The sequence below is a fragment of the Melozone crissalis genome, unplaced genomic scaffold, assembly GCF_028551555.1.
Source record: "Melozone crissalis strain CALT ecotype California unplaced genomic scaffold, PUWL_Pcris_2 ptg000016l_1, whole genome shotgun sequence".
Taxonomy (NCBI): domain Eukaryota; kingdom Metazoa; phylum Chordata; class Aves; order Passeriformes; family Passerellidae; genus Melozone; species Melozone crissalis.
The window spans coordinates 55,281,054-55,300,689 of record NW_026535794.1 but is presented as its reverse complement, the minus strand read 5'-3'; the positions used below and the strand labels follow the sequence as shown (position 1 = coordinate 55,300,689).

The window sequence follows — 19,636 nt, the reverse complement described above, 5'->3', positions numbered from 1 at the left end:
TCAAGCATAATACACAGCACTACTGGTCAGCATGTTATTGGGCCACAACCATGTTGGTGGGTGTGCAGTGTGTTCTTTTCCCCTCTCACCTGGTTCTTTTTCCCCTTGTCCCTTTTGTTTCTGGAAAAAAACACACCCACTGTGAAATGCCAGAGTTATTATCAGTCTTCATTTTAAAATGGTCCACAAAGATAGATATATATATATATATGTATATATATATGAATGTATATTGTCAGTGTCTATTGGGTGTCCATTTCCCAATTATTTTAGTTGGAACTTGTAGTTCAATTATTACGTAATTTTCCCACTATCTCTTCATTGCAGTAAAAATTTATTATCTTTAAGTGTATAGACCAAAGTCTCCTACTGTCATTTTCAAAAGCTGTGTAACAGTTCATTGATCCTTTATTTTTACTATATTCTTGTGCTCTCTAGGTGGTAGGTACTGTAACTCAAAATGTTTTCTGAAAAGTCCCAGTTCTGTTTTAGAAGTATTATGCTTCATGAACTGGAGTTGATAGGACTTAATAGCAGAAGAAAAGGATTAAGATTATCCTAAGTATCAGCATTTTGAGTTAGCATAAATGCTGACAACCAAAAGCCCTAAAAAGTTCTGTTGTGGCTCTGTTGCTTGCTCTGTTATCTTTGACTTCACTGAGAATTAAAGAACAGCTTTGCATATTCTTGTTTGGGGTTTTGCTTGGGTTTAAGTATATGAACCAAGAATATACAGTAGATTTTTCTGGAGTATTTACTTTGGTAGAATGTAGCATGTATCAAATAGGCACGAATACATTCAGTCCCTTTGAAGGTTCGACTCATATTTACCACCTATTGTGTCTTTTCTTCATCTATTAACACTAATGAAAGACCTTGTCTTCTGTTCCCAGATGTAAAATCAAATTCACTCCTTAAGAAGGAAAAAAGTTGTCTCTAGCCCTTAAAATTCTTACGTCATCTTCATAGTTAAGCATTTAATTATGTTTGCAGAGGAAGCAACGAAATGCAGTGATAGTCAGCTAAAAAAGTAGGACTGCACTTGATATGTATTCATATAGTACCAGAAAGCAGTCAGCAATTGTCTTTTGCTTCCTGGATGTTTGATTCAAACTCCTTTCTTTATACTTTCAAGAAGATTATTTTATTTTGCCAAAAATTATTAAAACCAATTGTTAACAATAATATTCAGTTCCAAAGGGGACTTGAAGTTATCTGGAAAGTACAGCAGGGTAATTGTTTCTATCCACAGACTGCAGTGGGAACAGTCACTAAAGACAAGTAACTCTAGCTGCAGTAAGTTTTCCTAACAGCAGTGATTGAAAAGAATTAAATACCATTCTCCCATTCTCTTGCATGAATTAATGAGAAATATATTACATTAAACTGCACACTGTTTCTGTAACTTCATGTTCATAAACTCTTTGGTTGACTTTTATTTCTTAGTTTCCTTTATCTATTTTAATGTTTGGGATTTTTTTTCCATTTCCTTACTTCTCTTTCCTCTTTTATTCTTCCCTCATCCTATTTACCACAGGCGAATCAACGTATGCAGGAGAATATAGACTCCATAACCAAGGAAGTGTTTGATCTCCAGGAGACAATTAATTGGAAAGATAAAAAAATAGGGGTATGAATGAAATATGGGAGGAAAGCTATTTTTTTTTAATTTAGAAGTAGATGGATGCTCTCTACACCCCAAGGAATTCTCCAAAGAAATTAAGGTCACTCCGAACTTAAATGAATAAAATGTTTTGCAGTCTTTCTCTTCTTCAGAAAATGAGCCACACTTTACTTGAATAATGATCAGTAGTACTAATTAAATCTGTAACATGAACTGTTACACATACAAATTTACAATATTTTTTGCAGAATTTTTGATGGCATGCCTAGTGGTAAAAGATGTGATCTTGAATTGACTTCTACAACCAACTTGTGCATTCCTGTGTTGCACTTCTGATCCTTGTATAATTGGTTAGCTTGGATGCAACACTGAACCAAGCTAGTTTTCTGATAATGTCACATGAAATAGTTCGGGTATTGAGAATCATAATTGAAACAATGGTTGTAAGTGACCTTTTGAGAAGCATCCATGAGGTTCCTGTGTAGGAAGGAGGGTGGTACAGAAAGAACTGTGCTGATCCTATACAGCTAATGTAGGTCAGGCAGGGTTTGTCAGCTTTGCTTCTGGGCAGGCAGAAGTCATAGAACTGAGTCAGCCTGACCAGCGATGATGACTACATGTCTTTAAACTTGAGGCTGTTCAGGGACACAAGTAGATGGCCTGGTGGCAATAGGGAGTTGGAAAGTCTTTAAAAAGGAATTGTCTGCGTCTTGACAGCTCAGGGGTCATTTCTCTCTACCTGAATTTTATACCATATTTCAATACATGCAGATTTCTTTGAAAATTGTTTTATTTGCTGGAGTTCAAGTCACCTTAAAAAGATGCCTTTTAATTGGTGGTGGCCAGTTCAAAAACTAGGCTGTCTTATTTTTTTCATGTTTCAGTCTTTCTCTTCCATCACAAAAAAATGTCATCATTCTGAAGTTCTCTGAACATTCTTCTGAAAGCTTTTTATCTTTAATTTACCCTATTCTTTCCATACTTACCTCTCACATTTGTATAATGGACCATCTCAATTTGTGCAATATTTTTGTGCTCTTTCAAATACATCACCAGAATCAGTATGAGCATATCTGATATTCAAATATACCTACCAGCCAGAATGACAAGAAAGATAGATGTATTTTCCTTTAGCCAAAATTGCCCTGCAAGTTTGTGTTCTTGTAAATGCCATAACTCGTTATTTTTCTAGTTAGTTTTTTTTTTTTAATTCTCGGAATTGAACTCTCTTAGAAAACAAAATGTAAAAATGCTGCTCTTTTCTTTCTCATACCTATAAATATTTACATAGTTTTCTTAGCTCACAGTCTTTGAGCCTTTCTTCCTCCTACTGCTAATTTTTACTCTATTCCAGCTTTAGATATCTCTGCAAAGCTTCACAATGTAGTTTAAAACTAAAATTGTAACCTAAATTTACAATGTATATAAGATATTTTAGCTGTTTCAGGAAAAGAAAAGGAGGCAAACAGAACAAAATAGCACAAGTTTGGTTTACACCTGCCTTCTTATGTTGTCCTGTTTCTGCAGTGCTTGAAATTTGTGGTTATATTTGATCTTAAATTCGATCAGTTTGAGGACACTGAGTTACAGCGTTGGGTTATATTCCTGAAATATACAGTCATTCCACTGTTCAGTGGCTTCAACTTTTCATTTAGTAATGGCAGCTCTGAATTTGGTATAAAAGTTACTGAGATTTTTGGAATATTTAGAAAAATGGATTACAAACATCTCTGGATTCTGGCATATTATCAGATTTTGCTCATATAAGTATGGTAAAATCTGTCTGCAGAACTTTGTTGTCCTGATTTCTGTTTCCTGCCCCAACAGAAGAATTCCAGAGTTAGATTTTCTGCAAAATCCATGTCATTTTAAATCAAACCCTGAGTGTACAAACATTAAGATTTTTACTGGTTTTGAATAATGATTACTTAGATCTACATAGATAGAAATACATAGTTGTATCAGTTTCACTTCCTCCCCAAACAGAATTTTCTGATTTCCAACACTTGTGTTATTCGGGGATGAGGATAGAAAATATGTTTGGGGAAGGTCAACATCATCACAGGACACTCTCAAGTACACACAATCTCTGTCTGTGATTCTGGGCTGCTGTGTTCATTCTCTCAAGTGGTGAGCTTATTTCCCTTTCCACCTCTTCCACTGTTCTTTAAAAATTAAAAAGATGTATGTGTCTTTCAAGTAGAGCACAAAATTATGTAATGATTAAGGTTCTTCATGCTATTTATAATGTACTTAGAGATCTAGTGTGTGCTAGGAAATAAAAGGACATCTTACAGATTTTTAAGTTAAGATGTCAGCTACTGTTTTCACTCATGTTGAATTACCTTTATTTCAAATGTTACATTTACATATGAATAAATCAAGTGCAACAGCACTTGTCAGAATTTTCTGTTGAAACTTGGTAATGCTTTAAAATATTGCTCTAGTATGCAGATTCTAGATTATTATTAAAATTCAGCATACTGAAGTTACATGAGGCAAGTACAGTACAAATGTGTACACCTTCATTTCTTTCATAGTATCAGTCCATTCCTACACATTCACGCATAGCATAGGGTTTAGTTGAATCATTTTCTTGGCCAAAATGTGCGTATACTTTGACACTTGCTATATGGTGAGGATTTTTTAAATGCGTGCAGTATTGCATGCTGGCCAGTCAAGTAGAAGTGTCCACCCAACTGCCAGTAACCTCTCCAGCTTAGTTAGGCACACCCACATTCTAGCTCCCATACTTTTTTGCGCTAAAATAGTGCTACTGGTGTTTGCTGCTTTTTTTTTTTCTCTAAAACTGATTGCTTTGGGTTTAGGAAATGGTGCTGTAACCCATAAGCAACTAGTAAATAAACTACTATTCATGAGTGGATACATTCAAGGTCTTCCATGATGTATGATTTCTATTTCTGTACCTTATAAAAGGCAGTGAAATTAATTCAATAGATGTAATGTTTTAGGATCTTTGCCATTTGAGTTTCAGCAAGTTTTATTTCTTGCTGTAGAGTGCCTGTATGAAGAAGAATCACTCTTTTGGTCCTCAATTTAGTTTATCAAAATTTACTAAAAAATAGAATTCACTGAATAAAAAAAACCTGAAAAAATCTAAGACTTGTCTGGAAAAAAAAGTAATAACAAATGCAGCATGAAGTTAGATATGCAACTTTTAGAAGGCAGTTATCAGAGATGTATGTTACTACATATTTAAAAAGCACTTTTAATTTCTTTATTTGTATTGAGCTATTTGCATTTACTTGTAGAAAATCTTTCTGCTGTCTGTCATATGCTTTTTCTCTGTGCCATTCTTTTTCTTGCTATCTGCCTGAGCCCAGGCCCTAGAAAGACAGAAAGATTACTTTGACTGCATTAAGAATGAGCGAGATGAGCTCAGAGAGGAGTTGGCTGACCTGAAGGAAACAATGAAGAGAGGACAGGTATGTTGGTAGTAGTTACTTTACAGTAACAAATCCAGGAATGGGGCATGAAATCAAGGTCAGTAAGAAGGAGGAAGAATGGTTACTATTCTTGTGCACTCTGAAAACCTGACCTTAGGGTAGGACAAATGGTCCGTATCATTGTAATTGTTTCACGGAACTTGAAAAGCTCTTTAAAAACTTATCTGTTGATTTATATTTTAGCGCTTCTGTTGTATGACCAGTTTATTTTTTGTTTTGCATTTTTAGAAACATGGATTAGTTATAATTCCAGATGGCACACCAAATGGTGATCTAAACCATGAATCAGTGGTTGGTACAATAACAGTTGTGTCCCAGGAAGCTGCTCAGGTCTTGGAATCTGCAGGAGAAGGACCACTAGGTAAAAGTATCGTAGCATACTTTATAGAGTTTTTGAGGGCTTTGTTTCCTCTCGTTCACAGTGAGTGTGACTTACATTTGCAGGTGCAAGCACCTGTGATGCTTCTGGAATATATGCTTACACAACTTTCAGGATTGATTTTAAGTTTTTGTTCGTTTTGAGTAAAAAGACAGATGTATCTGTCTTCTGAGTAAGAAAAAATAATATGTGCTTAGATGTTTGAAATGGATTAGTTCTCTTGGTCCAGTTTCTGTTTTAATACTGATGGAAAACATCTTACTTAAAAGTGTTGTTTTTTGGATTAGTATGTTTTCCATTGTGTTTCATGAAAATAATTCTTTAGAAGTATACATAATCAATGAAAGAACATCAAGTGCAGTCTTCCATGACATTCATTAGAAAAAGAAGTTTTAAAAGCATTCAGAAAATGACAGGGACAACAGACACCCTAATTGGGGGTTTCCGGGTTAAGTTACTTTAACTTGCTTTTATCTTTAGGTTGAGCAAGTTATTGCATGCAAGGTCAATCCTCTGTAAATCTCTGTTAACATGTAGAAAAAAACCCTCTATATAATTCAATTATACTTGTACATAATATATAATAGTTACATATTTTTATATTGACAGAAATTAGACTTGATACATATTTCTGCTGTGGCCTCCCATTACAAATGTTATTATCCTTCATTTCTGTCAAAGTTACAATTTCTAAGGGAGCTGCTCTAGTCTTAGCACAGTGTTGCTTGATTGTAGTAATGGCTTGTAGTCTTTACTGATCTTTTGACTAAGTAGAAATATTTGCTAAACTCTTTTGCTATTTTATAAACTCTGATGTCTTGCTTTTAGAATTGTTATACTAATAAACATTGTGAATGATGTATTTTCCCCTTTTTTCTGCTATTAACTGAAGGTTTTTGTGTTATTAGTGAGATATCAAAGTTTTGCAGTCCAAGTGCTATTAGCCTTGATGAGCATTGCATTTGGAATGGAACAAAAAGTTATGAAAAACATATTCTTAGCTACAGATTTCTCTGATTTTTAATTGGATTCTTTGGTTTTAGATATCAGGCTACGAAAACTGGCTGGAGAAAAGGAGGAATTACTCTCCCAGGTAAAATAAGTTACTCATTTCAGAAGTAGACCTTTGTGTATCATTTTGCAAACTATTTATATATAAGTAATAAACAACTGTTGTGCACAAAGGTGCTTAATCAGATATGTAATCACTAAAGCAAAATGAAATACTCATTTTACCTCACTGACTATCAGGAATTAGCAGTTCCTCTTGCTGTTGTCCTTATCCATGGGATTTTGATCTTGATGGGTAAAGAAATTTCATTTCACTAGCTGGTTAGCTGAAATCTAACTTGTTCCTGACTTTACTATTAGTGCATATCCTTAAAGCTCTTTCTTTTATTTTCTTTTCTTTTATCTGCGTAATTGTATTATGCAGAAATATTAAAGTCAGTACAATTAGACTCTCATAAACTCAAGTGGCATTTTCTTCAAAATTGCTGAGTGATACTACTTCATTGATCATTTTGGTAACTCAGAGAAAATTAATATTAAAATAATGGTGTTTAAATACAGCTCTGTTTTGAGAAGAAAGGTCTCAAGCAAACATATAGCCATTGAGCAATTGTTAAGAATACTACAGTTTTTGCTCATGTAGTTGAAGACATTGCAAATTTAAACCATTGTTGTCAACATTTGGGTTTGCTGTGAATGAACCTTAATTATAGTATAGATACTTTTTTGGCCAATAAATTATAGTATTAAATGTGTATAAATATGTAAGCACATATTTATCACTGTATAATTTAAAAAAGATCATATATTTGATTTGTATCATGAATGGGGGTTTTGCAATTTAACTCACATACTGCTAATCTGTAGAACAATATTTTTGTAAGAGTGTCCAAAAAATAGCTCCTACTTCTTTCATAATGTCCACACGCAGGGCACATAGCTGAGAAATCCATGTTCCCTGACTACCAGAAAAACTGAGAGACAGCTGCTGTAGCATGAAATGGAACTATTAAAGGCTAATGTGCACTACAGACTTGCCTAGGACCATTGTTTCCAGGGGGAATATGAGAGAGGACCCCCTGAAAAAGCCATGGATTATTGTCTGTAAACTCACTAGGATAGTGTTCAATATCTTCGTGTGTGTTTAGAGTGGGAAAGATACACAGGAGAAGAAATCCATAAACGGAGTTTAATGCCATCTCCTCCTCTGAAAAGTGAGCTGTGTTAGTTAAAAGGTGCTCCTGCACTGTGCAGATATCCCTACAGTACTGACCAAACTGGTGGGCTTGGGTTGTGCATTGACATGCAGAGGGCACTTGCCCAGTGATGGGGATGGCTCTACAGCCACAGACCTCAGGGACTGACTCCCCTGCATCGCTCTGCTATTCTTGTTTACAGAACCTTCTCAGCCAGTGGCATCTCAGGACTAGTCTGCCTTTTTACCATTGAACATTTACATACACAATGACTTAACTTCTGGAAGTCTTTTTTTCATAAAGAAACACTTCCTTTTTCAGGTTAGAAAACTGAAGATGCAGTTAGAAGAGGAACGACAGAAATACTCTAAAAGTGATAGCATGAATCCAGATACAATAGACTTGGAGAATGGCTCTGACTTGCAGCTAATTGAAATGCAAAGTAGGTATATGGTTACTGTTCAAAGTTATTCTTCTTGCAGAGAGGACTTCCAGCTCCTCTTGTTGTGCACTAGTGGTATGAGTGACTGTATTGTTGAGCAGATAGGTTTTTGTTGGTATATGTCCTTGCATGGAATTCTTACTGCAGAATACCTTCAAAATCTGCCTCTTTCAGTGTTGAAGAGCAACATTCTGGGAAGTTATTTTTCAGTTGATAACCGTGTCTAGAGTGGGTGACACTGCTTGGATACAATTTTTAGACAACAGAATTTCAGATAAGATTTTTTAAAATACATATTCTATGGGACGATTTTGTTCAATCTTTGATATAGAAACCTAATCTAGAAGACTGCTGTGCGGAAGCAAAACATGAAAATTTCTTTAACTTAATATTTAGTGTTGCTTCATAGAAGCATAAGATGCTTTTCATTTCAAGCAAGCTATTCAGCTGAAAACTTGTTTGACAGACTGTCATTTAGTAGGCTTGTGTATAATGAACATGAACAAAGCACTGGCAATGTGAGGGCTCAAATGTAACACCAAAGTAATTTGCAAAGCTCCTTAGAGTTTGTCAGTCAGGTTTAAGCCTTGTGCTCTTTATTCGAAGATTACTACAAATGTCTAAGCTGAATGCTGCTGAATGTTTATTGTGGTCTGGCATTTTGCAGTGTGTGTTGATTATTATGTTGATTCTGTTCTCTAAGGAATTAGTTTGCTCATCTAAACATGTGTTGTAAACATGTGTATGTCATTGGTGCACCTGAAATTTAATGCCCACTTTATAGAGATGGTAGTTGTGTTCTCTAAATAAAAGAAAATTATTTCCTTTCCATACTCTAGTAGATTGCTGAAAGAACATTTACCTCTTTATGATCCTGGGTATGGGCTTCACAATAAAATGGTCTTTTAATGAATTTTATTTAAAAGGGAGTTAGAGAGTTGCTTTGACTAATATATTCATGTCAATTTTTGTCTAGGAGATGCCAACAGACAAATTAGTGAATACAAATTTAAGCTTTCAAAAGCTGAACAAGATATAACTACTTTGGAACAAAATGTAAGTATGTTTTTTCATGTTTGTTATTACACTGCACACTTTTGCAATACTTTTTTCAACAAAAACCATGAAAGCACATATCATAATTTGATTTACTGTTTGGTATTTAGTTTGCATAGAATGACACCACATTTTTTCATATTTCCTGCAATTAAATACCTGGGCACTGCAATTAAGTAGCTATGCACAGCCTAACCATAAGATAAAATCTTATGGTGCTGAGCAATAAAATTATGTTATTGACTTAGAAAGTGTGATTGTTTTTATAGAGATATAACTCTCACTTTAGAGAGTAAATTTTGTATCTTCCACAGTACAACTTTCTTACTAGTCATTAAGTTACATAGATTGGTTTTCTTGTACTAGTAGCTTCAGTTCTTCTTTATAATCTGCCATACTTTTGTGTTTTAGGAATTGAATTACAGCTTATTACCTAAAGAATTAAAATAAAGATGGTAATTTAAATCACACATGCGTATCTTTTCTCTTTTGCACAGATTCTGTCTAGTAGCCTATCATGTGGATTTAGGGGTAGCAGGGAGCTGTACATAGAACAATCCATCCAGTGGGTTTTAACATCTGCAGGTTGCAATCAGGATTTGTCTCAAGTCCTCTCCTTACTGCTGAGCTCTGTGCTTGGGCTCAAGACCTCTTTCGTCATGTCCTGATAACTGTCTGCTTTCTATTTTGCATCTTTTCATACAGTTTCTGCTTTTCAGCTTTCCGGTTTCATTTTTAATCCCATGTGTTTCCCAATTCTTGATTTTTTTGTATTCCAATTCTTCTCTCTCTGCTTAGTTCTTTAACCTTCTGTGTCTTCTCAGCTGTGTCTTTGGAAGAGCAGCTGGTGGCAGGTGAACTCCAGGTGGATATAACGTGAGTTATATTCCTTTTGTCTTGTTTGGGTTTGCAGATTGGACGACTTGAGGGACAGGTTGCAAGGTATAAAAGTGCAGCAGAAAATGCAGAAAAAGTAGAAGATGAACTCAAAGCTGAAAAAAGGAAGCTTCAGCGAGAGGTAACTAACTTGGTTTCTTTTCCAGCTGTATGTTCCTTTCTGTCTTAAGCTGCTCTGTCTTTTGCCTCCAAGCTCTGATTTCTTGTAACCTTTGATTACATCTTTTAATTGTTTTTTAAGATGACCTTCAAGTCTCAATATAACATTCAGAAGACATCTAGCATGTTAAAGTAATGCTAACTACGATTCACTGCTGTACTTCCTTGAAAGGAAGCATCTAAGTGGTATTTTTTTCTAAATGTGATAGCTTGTAATATTTTAAAGTACTCCTACAAAATATTGCTAGAGAGATGAATGGTCCCTATGTCAAGTGATAGCCTGGGAATTTTCCGGCTTGGATCTCACAGGATTCTGGGAAGAAGCTGTATTTAACTGAGCTGTTGATCATTCTTGCTTAAGAGCTGCTGCAACACTAGCATGATGCCTGCTACCTGTGATGGGAATACGTATCTGTATGCAAATAATAATGGTGGAGAATACTTTACCTTGCTCTAGGTAAATTTCTTTAATGTAATGGGAGGCTGCAGGCACCTAGATCTTTTAGAATGAATACACTTCATGTTTCAGTTGCTTCACAATTATTTTTAACAGTTTCATTCTGTTTCATCTGCCTGCAGTAATGGAAGTTATATCTTAACTTCTGTGGCACTCTTATGAAACATAATACTTTTATTCCTCTTACCAACCTTGAGAACAGCACAAGGTCCAAATAAACTAAAGTGATAATAACTTTTTTTCATTTTGTAGTTAAGAACAGCACTGGATAAGATAGAAGAAATGGAGATGACCAATAGCCATTTAATGAAAAGGCTGGAGAAGATGAAGGCAAATAGGACTGCGCTTTTATCTCAACAGTGAAATGGAAATTGAAAATACAATGCACTGCTCCTTGAATAACTAGTCCCTAGCTTGTTTATAAATACAGACTTTCAGTGGCACAAACTATTTGAACACTGAGCTGTTCACTGGTGGTTTAGTTTCATAATTAAATGACATACTTTTTGTAATTTATGAGAGAATGAAATGTAGTTTGAATTCCCATGTGAATGACAGCAGTTTTTCAGTAGTGTTTGATTCTAGAGTCAAAGACGGAGCACAATGCTGTATGTTTTTACAACTGTGGAATCAAGTTTACTCATGATCTCTTTTGGCTGCTTTAATGATGCTTGATGCTCAGAGACAGCTGCATGAATTCAAGACACTGTTATGAAACTAACATATACTTGCCTAAGACATCACACAGCACAAGTGCCTTTTATCTGGTGCAATTTAGTCTTCATTGTGGAAATAACCTTTGAAACCAGAAAGCATTTTATTTTAAGATACATTTGGGGTATTCCCTAAACTTTATACATTTTGAAAATACATTTTTTAAAATATTTAAATTTATAAGAAAAAATAGGGACTGTATATAAGGATCGGCTTCTTTTGCATGGGCACATCTGACTTCTGTGTAATTTTGTCAAATACTAGCCCCTGATACTCTTAGCATTAAGAGCAGAAATTTAAAAACTGAAGTTGTACGCCATCAGATTGTGTCATCTGCTTAAGTGCAAATTGAAATTTTATAGGGGGAAGAAGGGGGTGAGAAATATGGCTAAGGAGTTTATTAAACGGACACTTTACTGACCAAAACTGGATGTTTTGCGTTTTCTTTTGAATATGGAGATGCTAACAGGACAGAGACAAATCTGTAGAATAGTAAGATCTGATCTTCATGTTCTTAACAAGTTCTTTCTGCCTTTGAAAGAGTGAGTTTGAATTTTTTTTTCTTAACCTAGTCTGCTACTGTTTGACAGTACTGCCATGGAGCAGAGGAGCTGCACAAGGAAGAAGGTATTTTCTGGAATGGTATGGTTTTTTGTCTGTGGCATACTTCCTGTGGACAGTGAATACTATTAAGAACTTTGACTCTTTGAGCTGGCACACCACAAGCAGGACATCAGTAGCACCTGCAGTGGCAATTTTGAAGTGTTTGAAGTGGCACTGCCCCTGTGTTGAACTTTTCATGAGGGCACAAGGAGAGTTGGTCTGAGAAGAATCACTCTTTTGGACTTGTAGCAGGTATTTTCCACTTTGAAATTGCTACTCTTCTGGGAGTATTTCTCAAAGTGAGGCAGGTTTCAGGACCTTTGCAATCCTGAGAGTTAGTACCTTTACTTCACCAGAGCAGTTTTCAGACAACAGCCATCTTAACAACACAAAACTAAAGCTTTCTGTCTCTAGATGTCTCTTGGACTTGGAAAATAAAATTCCTTCCCTGCTGAGATACCTTGTAAGTAGCAGGTCTACTTAGGCCTGTTTATTAAATAGGAGACACACTTTGGTGATCACATAGATCATTGTGCTGTTAACTCTTTGCTTTTTGTTGTGTACTTACTCAGTAGAAACTCATAACTCTTGATTAGTTCTTAATCATGGGTATTCTGAAGATACTTTGGAGGCTTTCAGTACATACAAAACTCTGCTAAAACCTTATTTGATTCATTCACTTTTCATTCACTTCCTCTAAACCACCCCATTGAAGCTGGACATTTTATGGCACCGGGAAAACTGCAGCTTCAATATGGAACTGAGAGTCAGATAACTTTTTCTGGGGTAGAGGTAAAGTATCAGTACATTCTTTCTTAAAATCAAGAGATCTAGTAGTTTTTTTAAAGAAAAGTTATTAACAGTTCTGTTAGCAGGGGCATATTAATTGAAGAGATTCCAAAGTTCTTGCTACCAGAAAATTAAAACAAATTCAACAAAATATCCAGAACAAGATTCCTAATGGGAGGTACCAGGAAAAGCAATAAGAAGGGAGAAAAAAAAGGCATTATTATTTTGTCTTGATCCAGTATGGGCATGAGAAAAAATGTAAGTAATTATGACTTACAATTGGATAGCAATATGGAAAACTTTTTAAAATTTATTTTTACCAAAGCATAATTCATTTAATCAGAACTGCGGAACCACTGTATCTGTGATGAGCAAATTAATAGAACGTGACAGTACCAGTATTGCTGGAGACCACCCATTGCTTATTGGCCAAATAAGAGACAAGCATTTGGTGTAATTATGGAAAGCTTATGGAAGAAGTTACTGTATTTGGTCAGTTCAACTGGGGTTTGGTTGAGGAAAAAAGGGTAGGTAATGTTTAATTACATTTTTCTGGTAATTTTATTGGTGGTTGCAAGGCGACAGGGACAATTTTTAGTAGCTCTTGGATGTAGGGTTATACCAAATTACTAGTCACAAAGAGGCATGAGGTTAGTACAAGGTAGGCATAAAGATAACTAACATTACATAATACCATTATTGAGGGTGTGTTTTTAAACACCCAGCATGGTTTGTCCTTCCCTCAAGTTTATATCATTCTCTTTAGTCTGTGGAGGGCTCTTAGGGCTCAATGAAAGATTTGGTGAGTATGGTATTACAGGACAGACAGCAGCACCAAAAAGGTATGTGCTTGAGTGGCAGTTCAGGGGCACTGAAGTGGCCACCCTGCTTTGAAACAACAGGAGCTGTTGTTTCACTTTTTGACACTTAAAAATTAAAAAAATAAAAATAATTTTTGGTTGCTTAATCCCCATCCAATTCCAATAAAGGCACAATTTTTTGTGTGTAAAGGACACCAAAAATTATGCTAGAAGAAGGAGATCAAAAGCTTGGAAAAGGACAAAACAAATACTCTACTTACAAAAAAATTTGGTTTTGACAGCAAATAAACATCACCACCACCAAACTGATAGGTTCAGTGATGCTGGTTTGCTGTGATGAAGTTCTGGCACTTTGGGGAGAGAAACCAGAAAATGGTCAGTTGGAGAAGGCTCCTGTCCAGCCTTGCCCATTTGTAGTGCCCGGCCATGTTAGTGGCCGTGCTCAGAACTCCACCCAAACCTACCAATCAGTTCTTCATTCTGAAAGAGAACAGGATGGCAGGACTAGCGTCACCTCCTCCAATTAACCAGGAGATCAACCTCTTCACACCTGCAAGGGTGAGGGGAACTATGTGTGCCCATTGCTGTCTTTTACTGCCCACTATGCTACCCATGCAGTAAGGCCAGGTACCCACCTTAAGAGACCTGCTGCTGGAAGAGGACATGATCCCAGAGGATGTTCTCATCCATCTTGGAGGTGTACCCGCCGGGGTGGCACTGGCAGTGAATCCATTCTGCAGACTTCCCGATGCAGTCCAGGCACCAGCTAGAATCTTCCTTCAGAAAACAAATAACAAATGCATGAAAGTAAATTAAAGCTAAAAACCTGGAACCAGTTACAAGGTAAAATGTTATCACTGTGCCACAGGCCTGAGAAAGACTGAACCATTATCTTCAAGGAATAAACCTCCCCACAGGTCAGGAAAAAACTTGTCTTTGCCTTTCCCAGCCCCTCTGCAAGGGCCTGCAAAGCAAACCTGTTGGTGCGTGGATTCATAACTTCTGCCTCTGCTACCCCCAGGGCTAGAGGTTTTTGTCAGGCTTCCCCCAGCCCATGCCAGGGTGGGTGGTGAAAGCTGTCAGCAAGGCTGGGAACTAGCTCCCCTTCCACAGCACTCATGCCCTCCCCTACAAAAAAAAAAAAAAAAAAAAACTGGCAACTGGCTGAAAAATTAATCCTGCCGCACCACAGCAAAGCAGGAAACCTCCACTGCCCAGCCAGGCTGGACTATGCAATGCCTGGGACCAGGAGCATTCCCTCTCTTACTAGGTGTAGACTCAACCTTGATTTTAACTGTTCTCAAGGAAGGTGCTGCAACCACAGTCAATCAGCTTTGCCCTGCTGGTGGCCAAGCCAAGGATGGTTGTGCCACAGGATGCTACAGTTTTACTCCAGGTTGTAGGAAGACCACGAAGTCGGGGATCTGCAGTGGGGATGTTTCCCCTTTTCTGGTCTGTGGAAACTTCACTGGATTGCCATTCTCAAATACCATGGGGAGTGCTTTGCCACTTCTGCAACTTCCCCCAGGACTAGCAGAGGCATCTCATCAGCTGTGATTCCTATTCCAGGCTACGCTTGCAGAGAAAGAGTCTGATTTTCTTGGCTTCTTAGTGCCATGAGATGTGTAGAGCTGTTACTTGCTGGGTCCTACTGTGCAGAGGGATGGATCTTTGCCATCTCTTGGAGTAGGTGAATGTCCTGTAGCCATGAATGGTTGAAAAGGTCTTCCAATGATAGCCTGTCCAAGGGACAAATGGATTAACACCATTTGACAAGGTGCTGGCGCTCTGGGAAGAGCAATCAAAAAGCTGCTGGACAGTGGTCCCCTCTTTTCAAGAGTCTGCAGTGCCCAGGCTGTGCCCAAACCTTCCAATCTCTGTTTTGCAGAGCAGGATAGTAGGACATGTGCCAGCTCCTCCATGGGAAATCTCCTCTGTAGTTGCAAGAAGAGGATGCTTGTATACCACCTGTAATCTAACACTGTTATTCCTTCTGTGAGGCAAACCAGGTACCAGCTCAAGACACCCATGGCAGGAAGAAGATAATGGCCCAGAATAATGTCCTCACCTCAGTTTAAGGGATAGAACCTGCAGACCATGTCATAGAGCAGAATGGCCAGGGACCAGATCAGCACTATAGCATGGTAGCAGAGGAAGATTATCCTCCCCTCAGGTGGGCTGTACGCCTGCTTTCCTGTGAAGTGCAGATGGAACTCATCAGGTGCACACTGCCCTTGCCTAGCATCCCTGAGGGTGCAGGGACTGCACTGGTGGAACACAGTGTAACCTGCTGCCATCTTGCCAGCACCTGACTCTTGTTGACAAACTTTAGGTTGTAAAAGAAAGCCCCTGATGCTACTTTTTGAAGTGGTGTCCTGGTTTAGGGCAAATTTGCGAGAAAGCCTCCAAAAGGGGCCCCTCTAGGAAGCAAACCCACACAGCCCCTTACCCCAACCAGTTCGGGAAGGATTCGTCGGAGAGAAGTGGAAAGAACCTGTTTATTTAAAAGGCACAGCACCCCCCAGCACACAAAATGAACAATACCACATGACAGCACTCTTACACCTCTCTGAAAAAGATGACAAATTCAGAAAGTCTCTCCTGGGAGTGGTCACTGTTATTGGTCCCTCTGGCCCTGGGAATGGCTGCTGCAGGCCACAAAGTGCAAACTCTCGGTGTTTCCCAGGTCCCAGTTGGGAGCAGGCTTGAGTGGTTTCAAGAAAGGGAAAGATAAATAGTCCAGGGAAAACTTGGGCTGCCTAGGTAAACTAACTAACAAGCAGGAGCCAAAGCAAGGGCAAAGCAGGAGCAAGAGCAAAGTGAAAGCAAGTGCGAAAAGCAAAAGCTGCACTGTGTACTGCTGTCCTTGTGTCCCGCTGACTGTTGGAGGAGTGAGTAGACTGATAAGTGATAACGAAACAAAATAAAGCTTCACTCTTCAGAGCCAGTTTTGAAGGTATAGAACATAATATCCAGCATAAACAGAATGATGACTGGGGATACAAGCAACATAACGTCACCCTAGGACAAGTGGTTTCTTCCATTGTGAGGATATAGAGAGACAAGTGCATCCCAGGGTTATGGTGGCAGAGGAAAGATTCACAGCCTCATCTGTCCCATGCGAAGAGGCATGAGACTCCTTCCTTTCTGTACTTGGTAAACAGAAGACACTCTTATGCGTAGTTTGTCCATGTTAGTCTCTGCAGTTCAGTATCTGCTGAATGTTTTCTTATGTTCCTCCATAATACAATGTTAGGACTATTGACCTAAAACTTACAGACTTACCCCGAGAATCAGTAATTCCAGTGGGGAGTGTAAACCTGTCTGTAGTATCAGAGTGATGTAAACAGGGTGAGATCTTTCCTCCTTTTGTCACTTTAATATCCCTGCAGCCTGCAGTAACTGTTTCCTGTAACTAAAAAGCAAGCTTTGTGTGAAGCCTGCTTTAAGCATAGGAAGCCCCTTCAACCCGAGTGTGGTGCTGCTTCTCATTTCTGTGTTGGTATGCCTAGGACTGTCAAGAAAGCAAGGCTGATCTCTCTCTAGAAACTGCTGTAGAACCTCTAGCAAATGCTGAGTATCTCATATCATATACTTTCTCTGCTCTTAGGTGATGCAGGTCCAGACTAATTCTCATTGTTCTGTATTTTTGGTGTGCCTCTCTAACACTGGGGAGATGCAGCTCTACTGCATCCTTTAGAGGGTTTCCTTCCAGTGTGCCAAAAATAACTTGTATATCAGTAGATGATGGTAGGTACATTCAAACTCTAGATGGAGTGGTTGTTATTTCTGTTAATTGTGTATTGTTAGAAAGGGGCAGTTAGTGGGTAAAATATACATCTAGCAAAGAGCACTGTACCCATAAAATAATGATTTGAAAAATATAGTTGCAGGTTTTTGCTTATGGCAGGAGGTCACTGGTGGTTTGGGAGAGGACGGTGATAACCTTGCAGAAGATATATTATTTGAGGAACTAGTGATCTTGAGCAGACCGTGTCTGCTCTATTGCACCTTGTACTTGAAGCCTGAGAAGCGCATAACATTCTTCATACAGTCTCTAATGTCTCAAAGAAAGGTAAATTCCATGTGGATCAATATGTGGAATGTAATGATCCTCACCAGAGACCCCAGTGCATCGTGGAGTGGTAGTGGTTTTGGTTCGCCAATTCAAAATTTCACCAATTTTGAGATTTCCCAGCCAATGTACCAATGAGTGTAGTGGTTCAGTGCTGGCCAATCACCAATGCACTCACTTCTTGCTGTGAGATAGGATTAGGAGAAAGGCGAAGCAGGCTCAAAACCTTAGAAGGGTATAAAGAAAAATTTATTAACAGTAACTAAAAGAAAGTGTAACGAAAATCAGGACAAAAGCTCCAGAACACTTCTCCTCCCCCCACAACCTTTTCTTCCTGTTGACAAGGTAAAGAAACAAAACCTAAAATTTCAGTCAGTTTATCACCTCTAAAATAGTCTTTCTTCAGTTCACTTAGGGAGAGAAGTCCCTCTTGTTAACGTTATGGAGACTTTTCCACAAGGAAATAAAAGTTCTCTCATGGCTCTCAATTTTGCACGAATAGCAGCTGCCTGTGAAAATCTGCAATTATGAAGTCCCTCCCATTTTCCACAAGCTTTTCCCACACCTGTGTTTATGGGCCATGCCAACTTATGAGGTACTGTTTTAAAGATGAGCTGCTCAAAGGCAAAACTTCTCATTATCTATCTCTAAAATCATCTTCATCTCTGGGAACAGAGGTCCTCTTCTTCTCTCCCTGGGTGCACAGGGTCTCATCACTCTTCTCTCTCTCTGTTCAAACTTCTCATAGATTGCAACTACTTTATCGTCTGCTTACTTTGCCACGGAGGTCTTTGCCTGATATCAATTTGAACACTTTAATCTCCCCATACCTTCACACATCATAGGGAAAAAGAGTCTTTCTCCATAGCTATTACAGAAGGATTTCTGCCCCAAGATTAAGACATCCCCTCTTCCCTCCCCTCTAGCGCTTGACTTCTTCACTGACCTCAATGTCTTCCTGTTGCTCCTTTGCATGCTTGCATCTTGTTCCTTTCTCTCACTCGAGGGTGGATTGAAGCACTGCAAGAGTTAACATCTTGCTCTGGGCAGATGGTCACTCACTGCTTGTGATGGTGGGAACTGTGGCTGGGGCTGCATCAGGATTGGCTGCACGGCCAAAGAGTCTTTGGTTTTCTCTGCATGGGCTGTGGGGTTGCCTCTGGCCTCAGCCACAGGATCTCGTGTGGCAGCTGCACTGCGGGGAGGGGACCTGGTGGCAAGATGTTAACAGCCATGGCTGGCCCTGCTTCGGCCAGAGCCCCTGCGGTCTGCCATCCTCCTGCGGTCTGCTATCCATCCCCCTGCAGTCTGCCATCCCCCTGCGGCCTGCCATCCTCCTGCGGCCTGCCATTCTCCTGCGACCTGCCATCCCCTTGCGGCCTGCCATTCTCCTGTGGCCTTCCATCCCCCTGCAGTCTGCCATCCCCCTGCGGCCTGCCATCCCCTTGCGGCCTTCCATCCCCCTGCAGCCTGCCATCCCCGCCCTACCTGGCAGCTTCCAGGACCTGGCCCAGCCAGGATGGGGCTCTGTGGGCTCCCCAGAGAGGGACCTGGCCCCACGGCTAAGCCTGCCTGGCCCAACGCAGCTGAGACAGGGGCCAGGCCAGCCTTGTTACCCGTTCCCAGGCCGGAAAGAAAAGAGGCAGTTCCCAGGTTTCTTTCGTCTTTAATGTGTGTTTTTCACAGAGGCGTGTCCAGCTTTCCAGTGACAGGAAGCTTTGCATCACTTCCCTAAATGTCTTCCATGCAAAACCATGACATTGGTCTATATAACACTTAACCTCAGCAGATGCAGGCCTGTCCTACAGATACAAAATGGCCTCAGGCTCTGTGTGCTGCACAGGTTCCATGACTGCAAGATGAAGTCAGCCAGCTCATTTTAAGTTAGTAGCTTGCAGGCAAGCTCCCACTTTTAGCAGTGGTTACGCCACTTCCATGGTGTGGTG

General features: G+C 39.1%; 1 protein-coding gene across 6 annotated transcripts in view; it reads left to right on the top strand.

Annotated features, from left to right (window-relative positions):
- Window positions 1–11,813, top strand: part of LRRFIP2 (LRR binding FLII interacting protein 2) — a 55,817-nt gene extending 44,004 nt beyond the window's left edge. For 2 of the 6 annotated variants that reach the window (XM_054273548.1, XM_054273547.1), the window contains 8 exons: window positions 1,538–1,630; window positions 4,969–5,070; window positions 5,320–5,452; window positions 6,514–6,563; window positions 7,999–8,119; window positions 9,096–9,175; window positions 10,089–10,193; window positions 10,941–11,813. In XM_054273548.1, coding sequence (XP_054129523.1) covers window positions 1,538–1,630; window positions 4,969–5,070; window positions 5,320–5,452; window positions 6,514–6,563; window positions 7,999–8,119; window positions 9,096–9,175; window positions 10,089–10,193; window positions 10,941–11,051 — 795 coding nt within the window. In that variant the 3' untranslated portion in view covers window positions 11,052–11,813. The remainder of the gene's footprint in view (window positions 1–1,537; window positions 1,631–4,968; window positions 5,071–5,319; window positions 5,453–6,513; window positions 6,564–7,998; window positions 8,120–9,095; window positions 9,176–10,088; window positions 10,194–10,940) is intronic. The other 4 variants (XM_054273550.1, XM_054273549.1, XM_054273552.1 and 1 more) reach the window with 2 other exon arrangements.
- The last annotated feature ends 7,823 nt before the right edge of the window (window positions 11,814–19,636 follow it).